The 19,220-nt window shown below is 44.6% G+C and overlaps 1 protein-coding gene across 1 annotated transcript in view; it reads left to right on the top strand.

Moving 5' to 3' along the window:
- The first annotated feature begins 6 nt into the window (after window positions 1-6).
- LOC148134582 (guanylate-binding protein 1-like) overlaps window positions 7-19,220 on the top strand; it is a 156,266-nt gene continuing 137,052 nt past the window's right edge. Inside the window, exon 1 of the mRNA XM_087985672.1 lies at window positions 7-57. Within this exon, the coding sequence (XP_087841798.1) occupies window positions 30-57 (28 nt within the window). The 5' untranslated portion in view covers window positions 7-29. The remainder of the gene's footprint in view (window positions 58-19,220) is intronic.

Genomic DNA, 19,220 nt, shown 5'->3' with positions numbered 1-19,220 from the left:
GGCCCCCGAACACTGGCAAATCCTACCTCATGAACAGACTGGTCAACCGCACCAAAGGTAAGGACACTACACCCTCTCCCTCTCTCCGTAACCCCCTCCAGCCCCTACACCCCTCCCTATCACCGTAAGCCCCTCCAGTCCCTACACCCCCTCCCAATCTCTGTAACTCCCTCCAGCCCCTATACCTCTCCCTATCTCCGTAACCCCCTCCAGCCCCTACACCCCCTCCCTATCTCTGTAACCCCCTCCAGTCCCTACACCCCCTCCCTATCTCTGTAACACCCTCCAGTCCCTACCCCCCTCCCAATCTCTGTAGCCCCCTCCAGCCCCTACACCCCCTCCCTATCTCTGTAACCCCCTCCAGTCCCTACACCCCCTCCCTATCTCTGTAACCTCCTCCAGTCCCTACACCCCCTCCCTATCTCTGTAACACCCTCCAGTCCCTACCCCCCTCCCAATCTCTGTAGCCCCCTCCAGCCCCTACACCCCCTCCCTATCTCTGTAACCCCACCAGCCCCTACACCCCCTCCCTATCTCTGTAACCCCCTCCAGTCCCTACACCCCCTCCCTATCTCTGTAACCCCACCAGCCCCTACACCCCCTCCCTATCTCTGTAACCCTCTCCCGCCCCTACACCCCTCCCTATCCCTGTGTGTGTGGTGTGTGCTGAGATTACACATATTGTTAAAAGCTATCGTGGGAATGTAATTTTAAAGGTTTATCTGGGATTTACACATGGAGGAACCGAAACTAAGATGGTCATTCGAAAAGATGAAAGACCTGAATGAAATGTGTTGAATATTCCATTCCATGACACTGCAATCCTGTCACTATAACGTCCGTGTCTCATGGTCTTGCTCCACAACCACCTGATGAAGGAGCACCGCTCCAAATGGTAGTGCCTGCAGACAAACCTGTTGGACTAGAACCTGGTGTTGGGTGATTTTTAACTTTGTCCACCCCACTCCAACACTGGCACCTCCACAACATGACTCCCTAATCCCTCTAACCCCCTCCAGCCCCTACACCCCTAACTACCTCTGTAACACCTTTCAGCCCCTACACCCCCTCTCTATCCCTCTAACCCCTTTCAGCCCCTAAACCCCTCCCTATCTCTGTCACCCCCTCCAGCCCCTATACCCCTCCCTATCCCTCTACCCCCCTTCAGCCCCTACACCCCCTCCCTATCTCTGTCACCCCCTCCAGCCCCTACTCCCCTCCCTATCCCTCTACCCCCCTTCAGCCCCTACACCCCCTCCCTATCTCTGTCACCCCCTCCAGCCCCTACACCCCCTCCCTATCTCTGTCACCCCCTCCAGCCCCTACACCCCCTCCCTATCTCTGTCACCCCCTCCAGCCCCTACACCCCCTCCCTATCTCTGTAACCCCCTCCAGCCCCTACACCCCTCCCTATCCCTCTAACCCCCTTCAGCCCCTACACCCCCTCCCTATCCCTCTAACCCCCTCCAGCCCCTACACCCCCTCCCTATCCCTCTACCCCCCTTCAGCCCCTACACCTCCTCCCTATCTCTGTCACCCCCTCCAGCCCCTACACCCCCTCCCTATCTCTGTAACCCCCTCCAGCCCCTACACCCCTCCCTATCCCTCTAACCCCCTTCAGCCCCTACACCCCCTCCCTATCCCTCTAACCCCCTCCAGCCCCTACACCCCCTCCCTATCCCTCTACCCCCCTTCAGCCCCTACACCCCCTCCCTATCTCTGTCACCCCCTCCAGCCCCTACACCCCTCCCTATCACTGTAACACCTTTCAGCCCCTACACCCCTCCCTATCCCTCTAACCCACTCCAGCCCCTACACCCCCTCCCTATTTCTGTCACCCCCTCCAGCCCCTACACCCCCTTCCTATCTCTGTAACACCTTTCAGCCCCTACACCCCCTTCCTATCTCTGTCACGCCCTCTAGCCCCTACACCCCCTCCCTATCTCTGTAACCCCCTCCAGCCCCTACACCCCCTCCCTATCTCTGTAACCCCCTCCAGTCCCTAAACCCCTCCCTATCTCTGTAACCCCCTCCAGCCCCTACACCCCCTCCCTATCTCTGTAACCCCCTCCAGCCCCTACACCCCCTCCCTATCTCTGTAACCCCCTCCAGCCCCTACACCCCCTCCCTATCTCTGTAACCCCCTCCAGCTCCTACACCCCCTCCCTATCTCTGTAACCCCCTCCAGCCCCTACACCCCCTCCCTATCTCTGTAACCCCGTCAAGCCCCTACACCCCCTCCCTATCTCTGTAACCCCCTCCAGCCCCTACACCCCCTCCCTATCTCTGTAACCCCCTCCAGCTCCTACACCCCCTCCCTATCCCTGTAACCCCCTCTAGTCCCTATACCCCTCCCTATCTCTGTAACCCCGTCAAGCTCCTACACCCCCTCCCTATCTCTGTAACCCCCTCCAGCCCCTACACCCCCTCCCTATCTCTGTAACCCCGTCAAGCCCCTACACCCCCTCCCTATCTCTGTAACCCCGTCAAGCCCCTACACCCCCTCCCTATCTCTGTAACCCCCTCCGACCCCTACACCCCCTGCGTATCTCTGTAACACCCCTCCAAATCCTACACCCCCTGCCTATCTCTGTAACCCCCTCCAACCCCTACACCCCTCCCTATCTCTGTAACCCCCTCCAACCCTACACCCCCTGCCTATCTCTGTAACCCCCTCCAGCCCATACACCCCCTCCCTATCTCTGTAACCCCCTCCAGCCCATACACCCCCTCCCTATCTCTGTAACCCCCTCCAACCCCTACACTCCCTGCCTATCGCTGTAACCCCCTCCAACTCCTACACCCCCTCCCTATCTCTGTAACCCCCTCCAACCCCTACAACCTCTGCCTATCTCTGTAACCCCCTCCAGCCCCTACACCCCCTCCCTATCTCTGTAACCCCCTCCAACCCCTACACCCCCTGCCTATCTTTGTAACCCCCTCTAACTCTTACACCCCTCCCTATCTCTGTAACACCCTCCAACCCCTACACCCCTCCCTCTCTCTGTATCCCTCTCCAACCCCTAGACCCCCTCCCTATCTCTGTCACCCCCTCCAACCCCTACACCCATCCCTATCTCTGTAACCCCCGCCGACCCCTATACCCCTCCCTATCTCTGTAACCCCCTCCAACCCCTACAACCCCTCCCTATCTCTGTAACCCCCGCCGACCCCTATACCCCTCCCTATCTCTGTAACCCCCTCCAACCCCTACACCCCCTCCCTATCTCTGTAACCCCCGCCGACCCCTATACCCCTCCCTATCTCTGTAACCCCCTCCAGCCCCTACACCCCTCCCTATCTCTGTAACCCCCTCCAACCCCTGTATCCCCTCCCTATCTCTGTAACACCCTCCAACCCCTACACCCCTCCCTATCTCTGTAGCCCCCTCCAGCCCCTACATCCCCTCCCTATCTCTGTAACCTCCTCCAGCCCCTACATCCCCTCCCTATCTCTGTAACCCCCTCCAACCCCTACACCCCTCCCTATTTCTGTGACCCCCTCCAGCCCCTACACCCCCTCCCGATTTCTGTGACCCCCTCCAGCCCCTACACCCCCTCCCTATCTCTGTAACCTCCTCCAGCCCCTACATCCCCTCCCTATCTCTGTAACCCCCTCCAGTCCCTACACCCCCTCCCTATCTCTGTAACCTCCTCCAGTCCCTACACCCCCTCCCTATCTCTGTAACACCCTCCAGTCCCTACCCCCCTCCCAATCTCTGTAGCCCCCTCCAGCCCCTACACCCCCTCCCTATCTCTGTAACCCCACCAGCCCCTACACCCCCTCCCTATCTCTGTAACCCCCTCCAGTCCCTACACCCCCTCCCTATCTCTGTAACCCCACCAGCCCCTACACCCCCTCCCTATCTCTGTAACCCTCTCCCGCCCCTACACCCCTCCCTATCCCTGTGTGTGTGGTGTGTGCTGAGATTACACATATTGTTAAAAGCTATCGTGGGAATGTAATTTTAAAGGTTTATCTGGGATTTACACATGGAGGAACCGAAACTAAGATGGTCATTCGAAAAGATGAAAGACCTGAATGAAATGTGTTGAATATTCCATTCCATGACACTGCAATCCTGTCACTATAACGTCCGTGTCTCATGGTCTTGCTCCACAACCACCTGATGAAGGAGCACCGCTCCAAATGGTAGTGCCTGCAGACAAACCTGTTGGACTAGAACCTGGTGTTGGGTGATTTTTAACTTTGTCCACCCCACTCCAACACTGGCACCTCCACAACATGACTCCCTAATCCCTCTAACCCCCTCCAGCCCCTACACCCCTAACTACCTCTGTAACACCTTTCAGCCCCTACACCCCCTCTCTATCCCTCTAACCCCTTTCAGCCCCTAAACCCCTCCCTATCTCTGTCACCCCCTCCAGCCCCTATACCCCTCCCTATCCCTCTACCCCCCTTCAGCCCCTACACCCCCTCCCTATCTCTGTCACCCCCTCCAGCCCCTACTCCCCTCCCTATCCCTCTACCCCCCTTCAGCCCCTACACCCCCTCCCTATCTCTGTCACCCCCTCCAGCCCCTACACCCCCTCCCTATCTCTGTCACCCCCTCCAGCCCCTACACCCCCTCCCTATCTCTGTCACCCCCTCCAGCCCCTACACCCCCTCCCTATCTCTGTAACCCCCTCCAGCCCCTACACCCCTCCCTATCCCTCTAACCCCCTTCAGCCCCTACACCCCCTCCCTATCCCTCTAACCCCCTCCAGCCCCTACACCCCCTCCCTATCCCTCTACCCCCCTTCAGCCCCTACACCTCCTCCCTATCTCTGTCACCCCCTCCAGCCCCTACACCCCCTCCCTATCTCTGTAACCCCCTCCAGCCCCTACACCCCTCCCTATCCCTCTAACCCCCTTCAGCCCCTACACCCCCTCCCTATCCCTCTAACCCCCTCCAGCCCCTACACCCCCTCCCTATCCCTCTACCCCCCTTCAGCCCCTACACCCCCTCCCTATCTCTGTCACCCCCTCCAGCCCCTACACCCCTCCCTATCACTGTAACACCTTTCAGCCCCTACACCCCTCCCTATCCCTCTAACCCACTCCAGCCCCTACACCCCCTCCCTATTTCTGTCACCCCCTCCAGCCCCTACACCCCCTTCCTATCTCTGTAACACCTTTCAGCCCCTACACCCCCTTCCTATCTCTGTCACGCCCTCTAGCCCCTACACCCCCTCCCTATCTCTGTAACCCCCTCCAGCCCCTACACCCCCTCCCTATCTCTGTAACCCCCTCCAGTCCCTAAACCCCTCCCTATCTCTGTAACCCCCTCCAGCCCCTACACCCCCTCCCTATCTCTGTAACCCCCTCCAGCCCCTACACCCCCTCCCTATCTCTGTAACCCCCTCCAGCCCCTACACCCCCTCCCTATCTCTGTAACCCCCTCCAGCTCCTACACCCCCTCCCTATCTCTGTAACCCCCTCCAGCCCCTACACCCCCTCCCTATCTCTGTAACCCCGTCAAGCCCCTACACCCCCTCCCTATCTCTGTAACCCCCTCCAGCCCCTACACCCCCTCCCTATCTCTGTAACCCCCTCCAGCTCCTACATCCCCTCCCTATCCCTGTAACCCCCTCTAGTCCCTATACCCCTCCCTATCTCTGTAACCCCGTCAAGCTCCTACACCCCCTCCCTATCTCTGTAACCCCCTCCAGCCCCTACACCCCCTCCCTATCTCTGTAACCCCGTCAAGCCCCTACACCCCCTCCCTATCTCTGTAACCCCGTCAAGCCCCTACACCCCCTCCCTATCTCTGTAACCCCCTCCGACCCCTACACCCCCTGCGTATCTCTGTAACACCCCTCCAAATCCTACACCCCCTGCCTATCTCTGTAACCCCCTCCAACCCCTACACCCCTCCCTATCTCTGTAACCCCCTCCAACCCTACACCCCCTGCCTATCTCTGTAACCCCCTCCAGCCCATACACCCCCTCCCTATCTCTGTAACCCCCTCCAGCCCATACACCCCCTCCCTATCTCTGTAACCCCCTCCAACCCCTACACTCCCTGCCTATCGCTGTAACCCCCTCCAACTCCTACACCCCCTCCCTATCTCTGTAACCCCCTCCAACCCCTACAACCTCTGCCTATCTCTGTAACCCCCTCCAGCCCCTACACCCCCTCCCTATCTCTGTAACCCCCTCCAACCCCTACACCCCCTGCCTATCTTTGTAACCCCCTCTAACTCTTACACCCCTCCCTATCTCTGTAACACCCTCCAACCCCTACACCCCTCCCTCTCTCTGTATCCCTCTCCAACCCCTAGACCCCCTCCCTATCTCTGTCACCCCCTCCAACCCCTACACCCATCCCTATCTCTGTAACCCCCGCCGACCCCTATACCCCTCCCTATCTCTGTAACCCCCTCCAACCCCTACAACCCCTCCCTATCTCTGTAACCCCCGCCGACCCCTATACCCCTCCCTATCTCTGTAACCCCCTCCAACCCCTACACCCCCTCCCTATCTCTGTAACCCCCGCCGACCCCTATACCCCTCCCTATCTCTGTAACCCCCTCCAGCCCCTACACCCCTCCCTATCTCTGTAACCCCCTCCAACCCCTGTATCCCCTCCCTATCTCTGTAACACCCTCCAACCCCTACACCCCTCCCTATCTCTGTAGCCCCCTCCAGCCCCTACATCCCCTCCCTATCTCTGTAACCTCCTCCAGCCCCTACATCCCCTCCCTATCTCTGTAACCCCCTCCAACCCCTACACCCCTCCCTATTTCTGTGACCCCCTCCAGCCCCTACACCCCCTCCCGATTTCTGTGACCCCCTCCAGCCCCTACACCCCCTCCCTATCTCTGTAACCTCCTCCAGCCCCTACATCCCCTCCCTATCTCTGTAACAGCCTCCAACCCCTACACCCCTCCCTATCTCTGTAGCCCCCTCCAGCCCCTACATCCCCTCCCTATCTCTGTAACCCCCTCCAACCCCTACACCCCTCCCTATTTCTGTGACCCCCTCCAACCCCTGCATCCCCTCCCTATCTCTGTAACCCCCTCAACCCCTATACCCTCTCCCTATCTCTGTAACACCCTCCAGCCCCTACACCCCCTCCCTATCTCTGTAACCCCCTCAACCCCTATACCCTCTCCCTATCTCTGTAACACCCTCCAGCCCCTACACCCCCTCCTTATCTCTGTAACCCCCTCAACCCCTACACCCCCTCCCTATCTCTGTAACCCCCTCAACCCCTATACCCTCTCCCTATCTCTGTAACACCCTCCAGCCCCTACAACCCTCCCTAACTCTGTAACCTTTTCCAGCTGATCCAACCCCTCCCTATCTCTGTAACATCCTGCAGCCCTTCCACCCCTCCCTGTCTCTCTAACCCACATCACTGGATGGCCTTTTCAGTTGGTCAGATCTTGCTGTGCACCTTCTGTCTGTTGAGCCTGAAAGCACCCTTGACCACTTTGACAGGCTCTGTCACTGTATGGGGGTCCCTGAGTTGTCAGGATGTTTGGCCTGTGTGTCCCTGGGACAGAGAGAATTGAATAGTAGCGAGAGAGGGAGGGAGTGCAAGTAGTAAAACTGAGGGAAGTTTCTCTGAGCCAGAGAAGGAGATAGGAAGTAATATCACCGAGAGTGAGTAAGATTGAAAGAGTGTTCCTGAGAGAGAGAGAGTTATATTACTGAGAGAGAGAGAGAGTTATATTACTGAGAGACAGAGAGTTATATTACTGAGAGAGAGAGAGTTGTATTACTGAGAGAGAGAGAGTTGTATTACTGAGAGAGAGAGAGTTATATTACTGAGAGAGAGAGAGTTGTATTACTGAGAGAGAGAGAGTTATATTACTGAGAGAGAGAGAGTTATATTACTGAGAGAGAGAGTTGTATTACTGAGAGAGAGAGAGTTATATTACTGAGAGAGAGAGAGTTATATTACTGAGAGAGAGAGAGTAATATTACTGAGAGAGAGAGTTATATTACTGAGAGAGAGTTATATTACCGAGAGAGAGGGAGTTATATTACTGAGAGAGAGGGAGTTATATTACTGTGTGAGAGAGAGAGTAATATTACTGAGAGAGAGAGTTATATTACTGAGATAGAAAGAGAGAGTTATATTACCGAGAGAGGTATATTACTGAGAGAGAGAGGGAGTTATATTACTGAGAGAGAGAGTTATGTTACAGAGGGAGAGTGACAGTAATATTACAGAGAGAGAGAGTTATATTACAGAGGGAGAGAGAGAGGTATATTACTGAGAGAGAGAATTATATTACTGAGAGAGATAGTTATATTACTGAGAGAGATAGTTATATTACTGAGAGAGAGAGAGTTACATTATTGTGTGAGAGAGAGAGTTATATTACTGAGAGAAAGAGTTATATTACTGAGACAGAGAGAGAGAGTTATATTACTGAGAGAGTTGAATTACTAAGATAGAGAGAGAGTTCTATTACTGAGAGAGAGAGAGTTATATTACTGAGAGAGAGAGTTATATTACAGAGGGAGAGAGAGAGGTATATTACTGAGAGAGAGTTATAATACTAAGAGAGATAGTTATATTACTGAGAGAGAGAGACTTATATTATTGTGTGAGAGAGAGAGTTATATTACTGAGAGAAAGAGTTATATTACTGAGAGAGAGAGAGAGTTATATTACTGAGAGAGTTGTATTACTAAGATAGAGAGAGAGTTCTATTACTGAGAGAGAGAGAGTTATATTACTGAGAGAGAGAGTTATATTACAGAGGGAGAGAGAGAGGTATATTACTGAGAGAGAGTTATAATACTAAGAGAGATAGTTATATTACTGAGAGAGAGAGACTTATATTATTGTGTGAGAGAGAGAGTTATATTACTGAGAGAGAGAGTTATATTACTGAGAGAGAGAGAGAGTTATATTACTGAGAGACAGAGAGTTATATTACTGAGAGAGAGAGAGTTGTATTACTGAGAGAGAGAGAGTTGTATTACTGAGAGAGAGAGAGTTATATTACTGAGAGAGAGAGAGTTGTATTACTGAGAGAGAGAGAGTTATATTACTGAGAGAGAGAGAGTTATATTACTGAGAGAGAGAGTTGTATTACTGAGAGAGAGAGAGTTATATTACTGAGAGAGAGAGAGTTATATTACCGAGAGAGAGAGAGTAATATTACTGAGAGAGAGAGTTATATTACTGAGAGAGAGTTATATTACCGAGAGAGAGGGAGTTATATTACTGAGAGAGAGGGAGTTATATTACTGTGTGAGAGAGAGAGTAATATTACTGAGAGAGAGAGTTATATTACTGAGATAGAAAGAGAGAGTTATATTACCGAGAGAGGTATATTACTGAGAGAGAGAGGGAGTTATATTACTGAGAGAGAGAGTTATGTTACAGAGGGAGAGTGACAGTAATATTACTGAGAGAGAGAGTTATATTACAGAGGGAGAGAGAGAGGTATATTACTGAGAGAGAGAATTATATTACTGAGAGAGATAGTTATATTACTGAGAGAGAGAGAGTTACATTATTGTGTGAGAGAGAGAGTTATATTACTGAGAGAAAGAGTTATATGACTGAGAGAGAGAGAGAGTTATATTACTGAGAGAGTTGTATTACTAAGATAGAGAGAGAGTTCTATTACTGAGAGAGAGAGTTATATTACTGAGAGAGAGAGAGTTATATTACTGAGAGAGAGAGTTATATTACAGAGGGAGAGAGAGAGGTATATTACTGAGAGAGAGTTATAATATTAAGAGAGATAGTTATATTACTGAGAGAGAGAGACTTATATTATTGTGTGAGAGAGAGAGTTATATTACTGAGAGAGAGAGTTATATTACTGAGATAGAAAGAGAGAGCTATATTACCGAGAGAGGTATATTACTGAGAGAGAGAGAGGGAGATATATTACTGAGAGAGAGAGTTATATTACAGAGGGAGAGAGACAGTAATATTACTGAGAGAGAGAGAGTTATATTACAGAGGGAGAGAGAGGTATATTACTGAGAGAGAGAGTTATATTACTGAGAGAGATAGTTATATTACTGAGAGAGAGAGAGTTATATTATTGTGTGAGAGAGAGAGTTATATTACTGAGAGAGAGAGTTATATTACTGAGAGAGAGAGTTATATTACTGAGAGAGTTGTATTACTAAGATAGAGAGAGAGTAATATTACTGAGAGAGAGAGTTCTATTACTGAGAGAGAGAGTTATATTACAGAGGGAGAGAGAGAGGTATATTACTGAGAGAGAGAGTTATATTACTGAGAGAGAGAGTTATATTACAGAGAGAGAGAGAGTTATATTACTGAGAGAGAGATAGTTATATTACAGAGAGAGAGAGTTATATTACTGTGTGTGAGAGAGAGTAATATTACTGAGATCGAGAGAGAGAGTTATATTGCTGAGAGAGAGAGGTATATTACTGAGAGAGAGAGAGTTTTCTTACTGAGAGAGAGAGTTATATTACTGAGAGAGAGAGTTATATTACAGAGAGAGAGAAGTATATAACTGAGAGAGAGAGAGAGAGTTATATTACTGAGAGAGAGATAGTTATATTACAGAGAGAGAGAGTTATATTACTTGTGTGAGAGAGAGTTATATTACTGAGAGAGACAGAGTTGTGTTCCTGAGAGAGAGAGAGTTATATTACAGAGAGAGAAAGTTATATTACTGAGAGAGAGAGAGAGTTATATTACTGAGAGAGAGAGAGAGTTATATTGCTGAGAGAGAGAGGTATATTACTGAGAGAGAGAGAGAGAGAGTTTTCTTACTGAGAGAGAGAGTTATATTACTGAGAGAGAGAGAGAGAGAGAGAGTTTTCTTACCAAGAGAGAGAGTTATATTACTGAGAGAGAGAGAGTTATATTACTGAGAAAGAGAGAGAGTTATAGTACTGAGAGAGAGAGAGTTATATTACTGAGAGAGACTGAGAGTTATATTACTGAGAGAGAGAGTTATATTACTGAGAGAGAGAGAGTTATATTACTGAGAGAGAGAGAGTTCTGTTACAGAGAGAGAGTTATATTTCAGAGGGAGAGAGAGAGAGAGGTATATTACAGAGGGAGAGAGAGTTATATTACAGAGGGAGAGAGAGAAAGGTATATTACAGAGGGAGAGAGAGAGCGAAGTATATTACTGAGAGAGAGTTATATTACTGAGATAGAGAGAGAGTTATATTATTGAGAGATAGAGAGAGAGTTATCTTACTGAGAGAGAGAGAGAGTTATATTACTGAGTTAGAGAGAGAGTTATATTACAGAGGGAGAGAGAGAGGTATATTACTGAGAGAGTGTTATATTATTGAGAGAGAAAGTTATATGACAGAGAGAGAGAGTTATATTACCGAGAGAGAGAGTTATATTACAGAGGGAGAGAGAGAGTTATATTACTGAGAGAGTGTTATATCACTGAGAGAGAAAGTTATATGACAGAGAGAGAGTTATATTACTGAGAGAGAGAGAGAGAGTTATATTACTGTGAGAGAGAGAGAGATTGAGATTACAGAGGGAGAGAGAGAGGTATATTACTTAGAGAGTGTTATATTACTGAGAGAGAGAGAGAATGTTCTTACTGAGAGAGAGAGTTATATTACTGAGATAGAAAGAGAGAGTTATATTACCGAGAGAGGTATATTACTGAGAGAGAGAGGGAGTTATATTACTGAGAGAGAGAGTTATATTACAGAGGGAGAGAGACAGTAATATTACTGAGAGTGAGAGAGTTATATTACAGAGGGAGAGAGAGAGTTATATTACTGAGAGAGAGAGTTATATTACTGAGAGAGATAGTTATATTACTGAGAGAGAGAGTTATATTACTGAGAGAGTTGTATTACTAAGATAGAGAGAGAGTTATATTTCTGAGAGAGAGGGTTCTATTACTGAGAGAGAGAGTTATATTACTGAGAGAGAGAGTTATATTACTGAGAGAGAGTTAAATTAATGAGATAGATAGAGAGTTATATTACTGAGAGAGAGAGTTATATTACTGAGAGCGAGAGAGAGTTATATTACTGAGAGAGTTGTATTACTAAGATAGAGAGAGAGTTCTATTACTGAGAGAGAGAGTTATATTACTGAGAGAGAGAGAGTTATATTACTGAGAGAGAGAGTTATATTACAGAGGGAGAGAGAGAGGTATATTACTGAGAGAGAGAGTTATAATACTAAGAGAGATAGTTATATTACTGAGAGAGAGAGACTTATATTATTGTGTGAGAGAGAGAGTTATATTACTGAGAGAGAGAGTTATATTACTGAGATAGAAAGAGAGAGCTATATTACCGAGAGAGGTATATTACTGAGAGAGAGAGAGGGAGATATATTACTGAGAGAGAGAGTTATATTACTGAGAGAGAGAGAGTTATATTACTGAGAGAGAGAGTTATATTACAGAGGGAGAGAGAGAGGTATATTACTGAGAGAGAGTTATAATACTAAGAGAGATAGTTATATTACTGAGAGAGAGAGACTTATATTATTGTGTGAGAGAGAGAGTTATATTACTGAGAGAGAGAGTTATATTACTGAGATAGAAAGAGAGAGCTATATTACCGAGAGAGGTATATTACTGAGAGAGAGAGAGGGAGATATATTACTGAGAGAGAGAGTTATATTACAGAGGGAGAGAGACAGTAATATTACTGAGAGAGAGAGAGTTATATTACAGAGGGAGAGAGAGAGGTATATTACTGAGAGAGAGAGTTATATTACTGAGAGAGATAGTTATATTACTGAGAGAGATAGTTATATTACTGAGAGAGAGAGTTATATTATTGTGTGAGAGAGAGAGTTATATTACTGAGAGAGAGAGTTATATTACTGAGAGAGAGTTATATTACTGAGAGAGTTGTATTACTAAGATAGAGAGAGAGTTATATTACTGAGAGAGAGAGTTCTATTACTGAGAGAGAGAGTTATATTACAGAGGGAGAGAGAGAGGTATATTACTGAGAGAGAGAGTTATATTACTGAGAGAGAGAGTTATATTACAGAGAGAGAGAGAGTTATATTACTGAGAGAGAGATAGTTATATTACAGAGAGAGAGAGTTATATTACTGTGTGTGAGAGAGAGTTATATTACTGAGAGAAACAGAGTTCTGTTCCTGAGAGAGAGAGTTATATTACAGAGAGAGAGAGCTATATTACTGAGAGAGAGAGAGTTATATTACTGAGATCGAGAGAGAGAGTTATATTGCTGAGAGAGAGAGGTATATTACTGAGAGAGAGAGAGTTTTCTTACTGAGAGAGAGAGTTATATTACTGAGAGAGAGAGTTATATTACAGAGAGAGAGAAGTATATAACTGAGAGAGAGAGAGAGAGAGAGTTATATTACTGAGAGAGAGATAGTTATATTACAGAGAGAGAGAGTTATGTTACTTGTGTGAGAGAGAGTTATATTACTGAGAGAGACAGAGTTGTGTTCCTGAGAGAGAGAGAGTTATATTACAGAGAGAGAAAGTTATATTACTGAGAGAGAGAGAGAGTTATATTACTGAGAGAGAGAGAGAGTTATATTACTGAGAGAGAGAGGTATATTACTGAGAGAGAGAGAGAGAGAGTTATATTACTGAGAGAGAGAGTTATATTACTGAGAGAGAGAGAGAGAGAGTTTTCTTACCAAGAGAGAGAGTTATATTACTGAGAGAGAGAGAGTTATATTACTGAGAAAGAGAGAGAGTTATAGTACTGAGAGAGGGAGATTTATATTACTGAGAGAGAGACTGAGAGTTATATTACTGAGAGAGAGAGTTATATTACTGAGAGAGAGAGAGTTATATTACTGAGAGAGAGAGAGTTCTGTTACAGAGAGAGAGTTATATTTCAGAGGGAGAGAGAGAGAGAGGTATATTACAGAGGGAGAGAGAGTTATATTACAGAGGGAGAGAGAGAAAGGTATATTACAGAGGGAGAGAGAGAGAGAAGTATATTACTGAGAGAGAGTTATATTACTGAGATAGAGAGAGAGTTATATTATTGAGAGATAGAGAGAGAGTTATATTACTGAGAGAGAGAGTTATATTACTGAGTTAGAGAGAGTTATATTACAGAGGAAGAGAGAGAGGTATATTACTGAGAGAGTGTTATATTATTGAGAGAGAAAATTATATGACAGAGAGAGAGAGTTATATTACCGAGAGAGAGAGTTATATTACAGAGGGAGAGAGAGAGTTATATTACTGAGAGAGTGTTATATCACTGAGAGAGAAAGTTATATGACAGAGAGAGAGTTATATTACTGAGAGAGAGAGAGAGAGTTATATTACTGTGAGAGAGAGGGAGATTGAGATTACAGAGGGAGAGAGAGAGGTATATTACTTAGAGAGTGTTATATTACTGAGAGAGAGAGAGAATTTTCTTACTGAGAGAGAGAGTTATATTACTGAGATAGAAAGAGAGAGTTATATTACCGAGAGAGGTATATTACTGAGAGAGAGAGGGAGTTATATTACTGAGAGAGAGAGTTATATTACAGAGGGAGAGAGACAGTAATATTACTGAGAGTGAGAGAGTTATATTACAGAGGGAGAGAGAGAGTTATATTACTGAGAGAGAGAGTTATATTACTGAGAGAGATAGTTATATTACTGAGAGAGAGAGTTATATTACTGAGAGAGTTGTATTACTAAGATAGAGAGAGAGTTATATTTCTGAGAGAGAGGGTTCTATTACTGAGAGAGAGAGTTATATTACTGAGAGAGAGAGTTATATTACTGAGAGAGAGTTAAATTAATGAGATAGATAGAGAGTTATATTACTGAGAGAGAGAGTTATATTACAGAGAGCGAGAGAGAGTTATATTACTGAGAGAGAGAGAGTTATATCACTGAGATAGAGAGAGAGTTACATTACTGAGAGAGAGAGAGTTACATTACTGAGAGAGAGTTATATTACTGAGATAGAGAGAGAGAGTTATATTACAGAGGGAGAGAGAGAGGTATATTACTGAGAGAGAGAGTTATATTACTGAGAGAGAGTGTTGTATTACTGAGATAGAGAGAGAGTTATATTACTGAGAGAGAGAGTTATAATACTAAGAGAGATAGTTATATAACTGAGAGAGAGAGAGTTATATTATTGTGTGAGAGAGAGAGTTATATTACTGACAGAGAGAGTTACATTACTGAGAGAGAGAGAGAGTTATATTACGGAGAGAGTTGTATTACTAAGATAGAGAGAGAGTTATATTACTGAGAGAGAGAGAGAGTTATATTACTGAGAGAGAGAGAGAGTTATATTACTGAGAGAGAGAGAGAGAGGTATATTACTGTGAGAGAGAGTTATATTACTGAGATAGTAAGAGAGAGTTATATTACCGAGAGAGGTATATTTTCCTGAGAGAGAGAGAGGGAGTTATATTACTGAGAGAGAGAGTTATATTACAGAGGGAGAGAGACAGTAATATTACTGAGAGAGAGAGAGTTATATTACAGAGGGAGAGAGAGAGTTATATTACTGAGAGAGATAGTTATATTACTGAGAGAGATAGTTATATTACTGAGAGAGAGAGAGTTATATTATTGTGTGAGAGAGAGAGTTATATTACTGAGAGAGAGAGTTTTCTTACTGAGAGAGAGGTATATTACTGAGAGAGAGAGAGAGTTTTCTTACCAAGAGAGAGAGTGATATTACTGAGAGAGAGAGAGTTATATTACTGTGTGAGAGAGTTATATTACTGAGAAAGAGAGAGAGTTATATTACTGAGAGAGGGCGATTTATATTACTGAGAGAGAGACTGAGAGTTATATTACTGAGAGAGAGAGTTATATTACTGAGAGAGAGAGAGAGTTATATTACTGAGAGAAAGAGAGTTCTGTTACAGAAAGAGAGTTATATTACAGAGGGAGAGAGAGAGAGAGGTATATTACTGAGAGAGAGTTATATTACTGAGATAGAGAGAGAGTTATATTATTGAGAGATAGAGAAGAGTTATATTATTGAGAGATAGAAAGAGAGTTATATTACGAGAGAGAGAGAGTTATATTACTGAGAGAGAGAGAGTTATATTACTGAGTTAGAGAGAGAGTTATATTACAGAGGGAGAGAGAGAGGTATATTACAGAGAGAGTGTTATATTATTGAGAGAGAAAGTTATATGACAGAGAGAGAGTTATATTACTGAGAGAGAGAGTTATATTACAGAGGGAGAGAGAGAGTTATATTACTGAGAGAGTGTTATATCACTGAGAGAGAAAGTTATATGACAGAGAGAGAGTTATATTACTGAGAGAGAGAGAGAGAGTTATATTACTGTGAGAGAGAGAGAGATTGAGATTACAGAGGGAGAGAGTGAGGTATATTACTTAGAGAGTGTTATATTACTGAGAGAGAGAGAGAATGTTCTTACTGAGAGAGAGAGTTATATTACTGAGATAGAAAGAGAGAGTTATATTACCGAGAGAGGTATATTACTGAGAGAGAGAGGGAGTTATATTACTGAGAGAGAGAGTTATATTACAGAGGGAGAGAGACAGTAATATTACTGAGAGTGAGAGAGTTATATTACAGAGGGAGAGAGAGAGTTATATTACTGAGAGAGAGAGTTATATTACTGAGAGAGATAGTTATATTACTGAGAGAGAGAGTTATATTACTGAGAGAGTTGTATTACTAAGATAGAGAGAGAGTTATATTTCTGAGAGAGAGGGTTCTATTACTGAGAGAGAGAGTTATATTACTGAGAGAGAGAGTTATATTACTGAGAGAGAGTTAAATTAATGAGATAGATAGAGAGTTATATTACTGAGAGAGAGAGTTATATTACTGAGAGCGAGAGAGAGAGTTATATTACTGAGAGAGAGAGTTATATTACTGAGATAGAGAGAGAGTTACATTACTGAGAGAGAGAGTTACATTACTGAGAGAGAGTTATATTACTGAGATAGAGAGAGAGAGTTATATTACAGAGGGAGAGAGAGGTATATTACTGAGAGAGAGAGTTATATTACTGAGAGAGAGAGTTATATTACTGAGAGAGAGAGTTATAATACTAAGAGAGATAGTTATATAACTGAGAGAGAGAGAGTTATATTATTGTGTGAGAGAGAGAGTTATATTACTGACAGAGAGAGTTATATTACTGAGAGAGAGAGAGAGTTATATTACGGAGAGAGTTGTATTACTAAGATAGAGAGAGAGTTATATTACTGAGAGAGAGAGAGAGTTATATTACTGAGAGAGAGAGAGAGTTATATTACTGAGAGAGAGAGAGTTCTGTTACTGAGAGAGAGTTATATTACAGAGGGAGAGAGAGAGGTATATTACTGTGAGAGAGAGTTATATTACTGAGATAGTAAGAGAGAGTTATATTACTGAGAGAGGTATATTACTGAGAGAGAGAGAGGGAGTTATATTACTGAGAGAGAGAGTTATATTACAGAGGGAGAGAGACAGTAATATTACTGAGAGAGAGAGAGTTATATTACAGAAGGAGAGAAAGAGTTATATTACTGAGAGAGATAGTTATATTACTGAGAGAGGTATATTACTGAGAGAGAGAGAGGGAGTTATATTACTGAGAGAGAGAGTTATATTACAGAGGGAGAGAGACAGTAATATTACTGAGAGAGAGAGTTATATTACAGAGGGAGAGAGAGAGTTATATTACTTAGAGAGATAGTTATATTACTGAGAGAGATAGTTATATTACTGAGAGAGAGAGAGTTATATTATTGTGTGAGAGAGAGAGTTATATTACTGAGAGAGAGAGTTTTCTTACTGAGAGAGAGAGGTATATTACTGAGAGAGAGAGAGAGTTTTCTTACCAAGAGAGAGAGTGATATTACTGAGAGAGAGAGAGTTATATTACTGTGTGAGAGAGTTATATTACTGAGAAAGAGAGAGAGTTATATTACTGAGAGAGGGCGATTTATATTACTGAGAGAGAGACTGAGAGTTATATTACTGAGAGAGAGAGTTATATTACTGAGAGAGAGAGAGAGTTATATTACTGAGAGAAAGAGAGTTCTGTTACAGAAAGAGAGTTATATTACAGAGGGAGAGAGAGAGAGAGGTATATTACTGAGAGAGAGTTATATTACTGAGATAGAGAGAGAGTTATATTATTGAGAGATAGAGAAGAGTTATATTATTGAGAGATAGAAAGAGAGTTATATTACTGAGAGAGAGAGTTTTCTTACTGAGAGAGAGAGGTATATTACTGAGAGAGAGAGAGAGTTTTCTTACCAAAAGAGAGAGTGATATTACTGAGAGAGAGAGTTATATTACTGTGTGAGAGAGTTATATTACTGAGAAAGAGAGAGAGTTATATTACTGAGAGAGGGCGATTTATATTACTGAGAGAGAGACTGAGAGTTATATTACTGAGAGAGAGAGTTATATTACTGAGAGAGAGAGAGAGTTATATTACTGAGAGAAAGAGAGTTCTGTTACAGAAAGAGAGTTATATTACAGAGGGAGAGAGAGAGAGAGGTATATTACTGAGAGAGAGTTATATTACTGAGATAGAGAGAGAGTTATATTATTGAGAGATAGAGAAGAGTTATATTATTGAGAGATAGAAAGAGAGTTATATTACTGAGAGAGAGAGAGTTATATTACTGAGAGAGAGAGTTATATTACTGAGTTAGAGAGAGAGTTATATTACAGAGGGAGAGAGAGAGGTATATTACAGAGAGAGTGTTATATTATTGAGAGAGAAAGTTATATGACAGAGAGAGAGTTATATTACTGAGAGAGAGAGTTATATTACAGAGGGAGAGAGAGAGTTATATTACTGAGAGAGTGTTATATCACTGAGAGAGAAAGTTATATGACAGAGAGAGAGTTATATTACTGAGAGAGAGAGAGAGAGTTATATTACTGTGAGAGAGAGAGAGATTGAGATTACAGAGGGAGAGAGTGAGGTATATTACTTAGAGAGTGTTATATTACTGAGAGAGAGAGAGAATTTTCTTACTGAGAGAGAGAGTTATATTACTGAGATAGAAAGAGAGAGTTATATTACCGAAAGAGGTATATTACTGAGAGAGAGAGGGAGTTATATTACTGAGAGAGAGAGTTATATTACAGAGGGAGAGAGACAGTAATATTACTGAGAGTGAGAGAGTTATATTACAGAGGGAGAGAGAGAGTTATATTACTGAGAGAGAGAGTTATATTACTGAGAGAGATAGTTATATTACTGAGAGAGAGAGTTATATTACTGAGAGAGTTGTATTACTAAGATAGAGAGAGAGTTATATTTCTGAGAGAGAGGGTTCTATTACTGAGAGAGAGAGTTATATTACTGAGAGAGA

This window comes from Chiloscyllium plagiosum, unplaced genomic scaffold, assembly GCF_037043375.1.
Source record: "Chiloscyllium plagiosum isolate Xiang-an unplaced genomic scaffold, Cpla_swu_hap1 HiC_scaffold_54, whole genome shotgun sequence".
NCBI classification, from domain to species: Eukaryota; Metazoa; Chordata; class Chondrichthyes; order Orectolobiformes; family Hemiscylliidae; genus Chiloscyllium; species Chiloscyllium plagiosum.
This window is presented reverse-complemented; position numbering and strand designations above follow the sequence as displayed.